Raw genomic sequence first — 9,535 nt, forward strand, 5'->3', positions numbered from 1 at the left:
GATCTTCGCGGACAGTGATAAAAATTTGTATAAGGTTAGGACAGCAGTGATTGCTTTTCCAATAACAATAATATATATTTTGAAGATATCAAAGCCACAATGTAAGGCTGTGCTGCATTGTTTGAAACATGATTAGCATGGAAGTAAAATAATGACAAATGGTTTTGAAACAAAAAAGATTGTTGAATTGCACTACTTGGAAAAATTATGCATTGCATTAACCCTGCTTGCATTTTAATGCATTGTATTTTTAGGGCTTGCATTTTTATGGGCTGAAATTCAACATGGTTGTATATTTAAGCTGTGAATATTTCAATTCAAAGCATTTCACACGTTTTCATTAAAAAAATTCAATAATCCATATTCACCTTTCAGATTTCACTTCCAAAATATTAATTTAGTTTAAAAATACAACCTATAATATTCGACAGGGTCCATTTTATTTAGCTTTACAAATTCGCTTCCACAAATTCAGTGGTTCAAATTCGACAGAAAATTCAACATTTGACTTCCCGGATACGGCAGAAATTTCAGTAAATTGCCATAATTGCGTACTGTAGGCTACTGTACTGTACCATACCATACCGCTCGGTGGAAACGAGTCATAAATGTGCGAAATATAGAATATCCAGTGTCAAGCCAACTGTATGCCAGTTTTTCACTGGGAATCGCTCAGCGTGAAACTTTGCGCGTTATGTTCATATTTTCCGTATAAGCACACATAAGTGTCCGCTTGCCTGTTCCAATATCTAGTATATATAACCTACATCCATTCCCCACTGGTGAGGTCGACTAACAGCTTTGGAGATTATCAATCGACAATCTACTGATATTCCTGCCGTTCCCGGATGTGAAATGTTGAATTTTCTGTCGAATTTGAACCACTGAATTTGTGGAAGCGAATTTGTAAAGCGAAATAAAATGGACCCTGTCGAATATTATAGGTTGTATTTTTAAACAGGATGAATATTTTGGAAGTGAAATCTGAAAAGTGAATATGGATTATTGAATTTTTATTAATGAAAACGTGTGTGAAATGTTTTGCATTTAAATATTCACTGCTTACCGGTAAATATAAAACCATGTTGCATTTCAGCCCATAAAGATGCATGCAGGGTTATTGCAAAGCATATTTTTTTCAAGTAGTGCAATTCAACAAGCTTTTTTGTTTCAAAAACATTTGTCATTATTTTCCTATAACAATATGAGATGACACGTAGGCTACTGTAGGCTACTAGCCTACATTATTGTATTACATATCATCTGCACACTGACTTAAAATAGTATTGTGATATTATTTGGTGTGATTGTATAGTTAAATTTGTGTCATGGTCACTATATTTATTTATTATAATTTAAGCGCGCGCGCCACCTGACAAGAGTGTTCGTGACGTCACTTACGGTTGCTGCGCACAGTGCGCAGTTCGTCAGTCAGATCCTGCTAACGGGAGGCCCGAAACCAGCTACGCAAAACATTACCTAACTACAGTAACGCAGCCTGCCAAAACTCATACTTTTTGTATTTTACATCGACTAAATAGACATTTGTCTATCGCCTGCATGCGTGCGCTTTATCAGCGAGCAGTTCGCGCGAGTTGACCAGCTTTAACATCAGCCAGTCAATCTGTCATTAGCAAGGTTAGCATGCTAACCTTATGACAGGGTGTATTCGACTGTCTTGAGGTTCACCAAACGACAAGAAATCACCACAAAAAGGTGAGAAATTTCATATTTTTTCATCTATGCATATATTAGAGGTTAAAGTGAATTCGTTTAGACTTCATCAGAAGGTTGGTAGTTTGTTTTAGTGTGGCTGTTTAACTACAGCAAGCTGTTTGTTTACCGATCTAATTATTCGTGTTACAGTTTTTGTAAAAGTTCATCATTTGTTTGTATTGTTTTTTTCTTTAAACGGTTATTGTTTACATTTTGGCACCTCCTTGTTGATAAATCAGTTGATTCAATATGGAGAATGTTAGCGCTGTTTTAATGGCAATAATACTAGCAGCCCCCTGGCGCGCATTTAGTCTGTCAGTGTCTATCAGTCAAGTGTCAGAGACTCAGAGTTGTTATGCTTGATGGAAAACTATGATAAAGGATACCACAGACGAGCAAAATTAAGTCGTACGCTAAGCAGGCATTTTAATGTAAACGTTTCCTCTTTGATTTATCTATTGTCGCCTTTGCCTTTGCCTTTTTTTGCTTGATTCCTATTGATGCATACAGTTTAAAACAGTTCATATTGATAGAATGCTTAAGAAGCCTCACGAAGAACCAGATTAACATTACATTTTCACTTTTGTATAAGGTGAGGGGTTTGCTGAAGTAACTTTGGTCATTCATATTTAGTAGGCTAATCATCTTAGTTCTCTCTTCAATTTCTTCATTTTTAGAGTGTTGTATGTGGGAAAAGCAAAGGGGACATAGAACAGGATGCCAACAGGATACAGGCCTCTTCTGTTTTCTTGTTTTGCTTCTGCATGTGTGCCTGTGTTTTTTTTTTTTTTTTTTAAGCCTAAAGCTCTGCTCGTGATCTTTGTAAGAATAATAAGGTTTTTTTTTTTCATGCCAACTGAAAAGGCATAATATGATAGCCGGACATGGCTTAATAACCAAAGTTATCACATGATTGTAAAGAGCAAATGCCTTTGGGAGCTTTGCTCATTTTAATTTCATAATGTTGCATACTGCATTCACTAATGGCTGTTTTCTTTTCTCAGGCTGTGACATCACTCAAGGTCATCAGCAGAGGCACAGTGGATAAGTTCGGTTCTGACACAGAGGAATGAGTCATGACCTCTGTGGTGATAGTAGATGGAGGAGGGAATATATTGGAGTATGTCACTGGAGATGAGGAAGCACAGCAGGTGAAGTCTGCACACTCATATTAGAATTGCAGTTTAAGGTTGGGGCACACCAAACAAAGAACCAGCGCTGATGAAAGCCGACTGTGTTGCCGCCTTGCATTGGGGCAAAAAAGCTGCACTTGAACACACCGAAAGGACTACAGCTAACTGTCAGCTAGCCCGTGTGTTCTGCGCCTGTGTGTAAAGGAGATATCTGTCTATTTCTGCTGATATATTTGTTTATATTCGTCATTTAAAAAGGGAAACAGGCCCTGAACTGCAGGCTGCAGATACACAAACCCTAAACAAAGCAGTGCGTGCTCACCGTTTTGAATATCAATCATGCTGATCACTTTCTTTAGTTCTATCTCATGTTATTATTAAAATATTCGCCCAGGAACACTCAGGTAAGATGATGTAAAATTACAACAGCCTTCTGTCTATACAGCGTCTTGACTTCTTTGCTCGCTGTTTTGCAATTATTCTCGTGCACTGACTCGTTCACTAAACTGAACAGCCAATCAGAGTTCTCTCTCTCTCTCACTGATGGCCCGACGCCGATTCTACAGGCTGAATCGGCCTTAAAAAAAAACAGACGGCGTCCGACTAGAGCCAACGGTGCGGAACACAAGTCGGCTGACACTCAAAAACAGCCGATCGTCGGCCCGGCGTGTCTCTGGCTTAAAGTGTGAACTAAAATGCACATTAAAAATAGGCATTTTAAGGCAACTCAAGTCTCAAGGTGTTTATTGTTGTCGTTTTTTTTTTGCCAGGAGGTTTGTCCTGATGGAGTGGAGCCTGACGGAGAAAATCACTGTCCTGCAGTGATAGTGGAGCAGGTGAATAGTGCCGATTTGGAGCAGTGCTATGCTGCGCAGGTGCTAGTCTATGACGATCAGAATACCTACCTGGTGCAGGATGTGGCTGAGGAACAAGTTGTGGAGACTGAGTTGCAGGAGATGGCAGCAGGTGAGCAGTATTTCCACAGTTCACAGAGGATCATATTTCCATGGAAGGAAAATGTTGTTATATATCTGCTTGGAAAGACCAATCTGAGGGTCAAAAGGTGGTCTTGTTTTTTGCCTAACTGAACAATAGACCTAATTCTGAAAACCCAGAAAAATATGATTGCATGGACTGGTCATTTTAGATTGATTTCCCAAATGTGCCTATTGTTTTTTTTAGTAGTCTTACGCTTTTTCCAGCTTTCTTTCAACAGCAGGAACAGCTAAAGAGAGACATCTTGTGGTGGTTTTGTAAAAGTTATAAAAGACACAAATTAGAAGAAAAAACAAAACAAAGCTTTTGCTTCACAAAGAAGACTTTGTGTAGAAAAAAAAAAAAAAAAAGGAAGGCTATATAGAAAGAAAAAGGGTATATAGATTGCACAAACATTAAGCTGGATGTAAATAATGATTTTATAATATATTTTCTATGTGCTCAGGGATACGAAATACAATATTAGCTGCACAGTATATAGTATTGACCTTTTTTTGAACAGCAGAAAGGGAGCGTAGGAAGGCAGTGTAGTCTTTGTAACCGGAGACGAAGAGATACATGGTGCAGATATTATTAGTAATTTTTATGTCAAGAAGTCTGCAGCAGCTGGTAAGACTACTCCGTTTCACAATGTATCTGAACACCAGTTTACTCTGCAAAGCTTATAAACAATAATGATAAAAAAAAGAAAAACATAACTCATCGCAATAGTGTATCACGTGATTTAAGGTAACGAGCGCTGGACTCTTGCTAAAGTGAAGGATGCAAAAGCGCTTGACAACCAGGAAGTGAAGAGCTGTCGTTATCCCGTGCGCCAAGTTTAAGTAATATTAAATAATTTCTTGCTATTTCGTTTTAGCGACACTTTTATTTTGTGTTCGTAGAGTAATATGTGGCATTGGTGTTGTGTGTATTTATTACTGTTTGTTTAAAGTCGGTTGGAGTTATGATTTATTCTAGAGGATTGATGGTGGTTGTCAGAAACCAGGAAGTGCGTTTGTTTTCTTTTTTGCGTCTTGGCCACGTTATCTGATATATTGTTTATAACATGATTTACTGTTTAATAGGGGTTTGTGGTAAAGCGTGGAGCTAAAAATGTTTTAATTGTAGCAGTTTAATATTTTGTGCGATCTGATTGTTTAAATCAGCTAACGGTTCTGTTCTTTATTGTTTTGATTGTAGATTAACGCAGACGATAATGAACTGTTTTGTTGCGGGATATTTTTAAAGTATAACGGGTGGGGTTATGCTTTTTGATCATTAAAAGCGACATGCAAGACATTTGAATTGAGTGCTTTTGTTTTTTATTAGATTTGCTTGAGATTGTTGCATACAACAACGTAGCAACCGTGTGGTTTTATAAACAAATAACGTTTCTAATTATTTTCTGTGATGTATAGAGCTTTTTAAAGACTTTCGCTAAGTGAACAAATATATCACATTTGATAAAAAATACGCTTGTTGTTGAAGTTTAGGGCGGAAGTGTATAGGCGTTGAGTGACAGGACGCCTGGCCATTCAGCGCTTAGCATTGATTGTTTCGTAAGCTGCGGTGTAGCCAATGAACACATCGAAATGCAAATATATTTTGCCTGTACCGCCAATTTTATGAGTTTATGTACATGAGAATATTTATGAACAAAGAATGCTCTTTTAATCAAAAGCAAGCTCAATTTCAAATCTTCTGTATTAGTTTTAGTATTTTTTACACTACAACCTTAAATTCTAAAAGGCTTTTGTATTGTTTGGAACATGTTAAATGGTAGTATGTATGGCATTCATTTGTTTGTTTGTATCAGAATCTGCTTTTTTTTTTTTTTTTTTTTGACAAACTTGTAAAACTGAAAACTTTTTTCCTCTTTCTTAGTGGAGGTCTCAGTGCATGATAAAACTATCGAGGCAGCTGAAGCTCTGCTCCACATGGATTCACCATCCAGCTTGCAGGGGGATCGCAGTACAGGTGTGTGATTAAATTGTTCTTAGGCTTTTTGTGCTGTCCTAACTTAACAAATTACTACTTAACACATCTGTAAATCACATTTGTCTCTCTTTCTCTGCAGAGGAGCTTTTGTCTGAGATGGAGGTGGAAGTGAGAACTGAGGAAATGGGATCTGTTGTCCTGCAGGAGGCAGATTTACTGAAGAAGAAGAAGAGAGGTGAACCACAGTTTGCTATTACCCCTTTAAGACAATTAACTGTAGCAACGTTGGGAAATTAATGCAAGTTTTTGTTTATTGCTGCGCACCCTAGCACTTTGCATTTGAAGTGTTAAAGTGCGTAAAGTGCACTTTCAGCTCAATTTCTTAATTACAATTGAAAACTAATTGTCTAGAAGAGATTCATTTGTTTTGCGTGATCTTCACCAGCAGGACGAAAACCCAGAACTCCACGAAATTGCTGTGATGGTTCTCTGGATCTGGTCTATAAGAGGAAATCAAAAGACAGCAAGGGTGAGTGTTTCTGTTTATATAATTATGCAAGAGAATATTTTTTCCTGGTGCCACAAATTTTAAGTCTGAGTCTTACAGGCTCAACTACTTACCTGTGGGAGTTCCTGTTGGACCTTCTGCAGGACAAGGAAACCTGTCCCAAGTACATTAAGTGGACTCAGAAGGAGAAGGGCATATTCAAGCTTGTGGACTCCAAAGCGGTGTCGAAATTATGGGGCAGACATAAGAATAAACCTGACATGAACTATGAGACAATGGGGAGAGCACTTAGGTAATGTTTTGTCTGTTGTTACCAGTGAACAGAAAATGTTCCAGCAGTCTTGTCTTGAATTTTTTATTTTTGTGTGTGTAGGTATTACTACCAACGGGGCATTTTATCAAAAGTGGAAGGCCAAAGACTTGTGTACCAGTTTAAGGAGATGCCCAAAGACATTGTTTTCATAGATGATGACAATATGGACGACAGCATTGACGAGGGAAAGAGAGAAACCCCAGCCGCCTCCAATCGCAGCAATCTGAAAGGCAAAGGGACGCCAGTCTCTCCCTCTGCTGCTGTATCTAAAATCATCAATCTATCCTCAGGACAAGATGCCTTTATGACCATGCAACAGTCACCAGAAAACTCAGCAACAGCCCCTGGGTATGGTATCAAAATGTCTAAATTTGAACCTTTCAGCTGCTAATAGTAGGGCCTTACTGCTTACAACGGCACCTATCACAATGTTTTTTGTTGTTGTTGTTGTTGTTTGTTTCCAGGACAATGAGGCTGGCCATGCAGGTTCCTGTTCTCATGACGACACAGGGGCAGAAATTCTCAACAGTAACTGTTAACTCACCCTCCGTCCGCTCATCCATCCTCTCCATGCCCAACTCTGTCACTGGGGGTAACAGCGCTGGCAAAATGGTTCTACAGGCCGTGCCAACGCTAGTGCCTGCTCAGGGGCAAAGCGGTGAAAGAATCACCTTGCAGCTCATCACCCTTCCCACCATGCCCGGAAAACCCGGCACTCCCATCACTCTGAGCACGTTCTCCCCCGTCACCGTGCCTACCAGCAACACCCAAGTCTTGAAGCTCGCCATCCCCTCCAACATCACCACATCCACCTCCACAGCTCCTGTAACCGTGGTGACCTCGCAGCCAGGGGTGACCATGGTGCCGAACGTACAGCCAGCAATGTCTTTACAGGATGTGACTATAATTAAGGTTGAATCTCCTGAGGTTTCCTTGGATCAGACAGTTAACAGTGCTGCAGGGAACACGCCGAGCACACAGACAAACCCCACGACCACACAGAGCTGAGCGAACATCAAATGTCACTGCACTCACAGGGACCGACATCAACACTTGTGACACAGATGCATATGAAATGAGTGACGTAAAGACTGGCTGTCTTCTGTGAAACAGATGAAACCAGCACTACAGCTGAGACGCTTGTTCACTCCCTACATTATAACCACCGTGTGTAGCCTCAAATCTGGATTAGATTTTGGAAGGCCTTTTTTCTTTCTTTTTCTCATAATAATCGATTCAAATCATGCTTCGTTATAGCCGACCATCTGTGCTGTAATGCTGTAGGAACGAACCTCACTTGGTGCTAAAGTTTGAGATTAAGTCATGGGTGAAGAGAAACAGCCAAGATGCTCGTTTTGATCACCTGTTAATTTGGATCATAAAAGAATCTGTGCATAGATGTACCTTTGCGGTAGTTAATGATAAATAAAACAAGCAGCCTTAGGTCTGCTTTTTCCTTCTAAGTCATTACTAAAAGTAATTGATTGTGCTTTGTGTAAATATGATTTATTTTTTATATTTTGTACCAGGAAGTTTTTTTTGTGTGTGTTTTTTTTGTACAGTTTAAAAGAAACTGTTTTCTGAAGGACATTTAAAAAACATTTTTTTTTTGTTATCTCAGACTTTTTTAAATAATTTCCTTTCTGTGCATTTATCGCTTTTTGGTTTCCACTGCTTTTTATGTTTTGTTTTTCATGTGTACAAAAAAGGGAAAGAATGTCTGATACAGTATATTGAAAATTCAATATATGAAGCATATATTTTGTTGTATTCTTACCCCAAAAATGTATCCAAGTAGATTTAAATATAGAGAATTATGCAAACAGCTGGTTCAAATGATCTTTTTCTTTCTTTCATTAATGTGTAAAATGTGCTTTTGTTCATTAGTCATCACAGGGTTCCCCCAGTCGTGGAAAATCCGACAGTGACTGTGCAAAAGTTTTAGGCACATTAGTATTTTCACACCAAAATATTTTTAGCTTTTGCTATTGCTCTCAAATCAATAAGTTTTAAACAGCATTTGTCCAGGTACACTTACACACAGTTTTACAGGGAGCTTTGCAGGAATGTTTCAAGTGCCATGGAGAAGTTGCCACAGTTCTTTTTCGGTTTCAGTTTTTTCTGTTTCTTCATGTAATCACAGACAGACTTGAAGATAGTGAGATCAGATCTCCGTGTGGATCATACAGACTGGATTATTACAATTAATGGCAAAAGGAAATGTAAACTGATATTTCCTACTGACACGCTACAGCAAAAGATATAAATAACTGACTTAAAACCATTTTTTGGGGTGAAAATACTAATTTTGCTTTTGCGCAGTACTGTATATTATTAAGTATGGTCTGTTCTAAAGTATTTCTTCAGTTAGAAATTACTCTCTGTGAATGGGATCTTGATCAAAATTATATATATATAAAAACAAAAACTTTATTCAGAAATCACAATTGACAAGGATGGAAATTCATTGGTCAAAGTGTAGGCATGAAGTTTGATCTTAGTACACAAACCAAAAAAATATCAACAAGCTTTCTCTAAATATACCGTATGATATAAGATGCTCTACTGTGGAGACTTTAGTCTGTGGCACGTACAGGGATTACCGGAGAGCACTACGCTAAGTTGTTAACTTTGAACAAAGCCTTGCTCTGTATTTCTGTTAATTGGCTCTGAGGGATTCGGGCCAGAATAGGTTGGCTTTAAAGGATGACAATCTTTGGATCCGGATCATAAAAGTTTTCACCTATGCAAGGACAGATTTAAAAGGCAGCGTGAAGTAGTTGTAGAAGCAATTACAAAGTTAGAATATATAAACGAGTCAGTTCAATATTAGTGTGAATATCAGTAACTATATCAAAACTCAAACTAGAAAGACACATACCTGAAAAATGTGTCTTATGATCAGGTAAGTAGCTTATATGCTGGTGACTTTTTAACTTATGAAAAGTT

The 9,535-nt window shown here is 38.3% G+C and overlaps 1 protein-coding gene across 4 annotated transcripts; it reads left to right on the forward strand.

Annotated features, from left to right (window-relative positions):
- Positions 1 to 1,405: 1,405 nt before the first annotated feature.
- Positions 1,406 to 8,411, forward strand: elf2a (E74-like factor 2a (ets domain transcription factor)). Of its 4 annotated transcripts, none has more exons than XM_084429588.1 (9): positions 1,406 to 1,716; positions 2,721 to 2,867; positions 3,620 to 3,815; positions 5,712 to 5,804; positions 5,905 to 6,000; positions 6,211 to 6,294; positions 6,373 to 6,565; positions 6,647 to 6,934; positions 7,051 to 8,411. In XM_084429588.1, the coding sequence occupies exons 2-9, from the start codon at positions 2,793 to 2,795 to the stop codon at positions 7,592 to 7,594; spliced, it is 1,569 nt and encodes a 522-aa protein (XP_084285714.1). In that variant the 5' UTR covers positions 1,406 to 1,716; positions 2,721 to 2,792; the 3' UTR covers positions 7,595 to 8,411. The 4 variants fall into 4 exon arrangements, with proteins under 4 accessions (XP_084285714.1, XP_084285715.1, XP_084285716.1 ...); XM_084429589.1 differs by having other exon boundaries at positions 6,214 to 6,294; XM_084429590.1 differs by lacking the exons at positions 1,406 to 1,716; positions 2,721 to 2,867; positions 3,620 to 3,815 and adding an exon at positions 4,584 to 4,669.
- The last annotated feature ends 1,124 nt before the right edge of the window (positions 8,412 to 9,535 follow it).

The sequence above is a fragment of the Rutilus rutilus genome (assembly GCF_951802725.1).
Source record: "Rutilus rutilus genome assembly, chromosome: 14".
NCBI classification, from domain to species: domain Eukaryota; kingdom Metazoa; phylum Chordata; class Actinopteri; order Cypriniformes; family Leuciscidae; genus Rutilus; species Rutilus rutilus.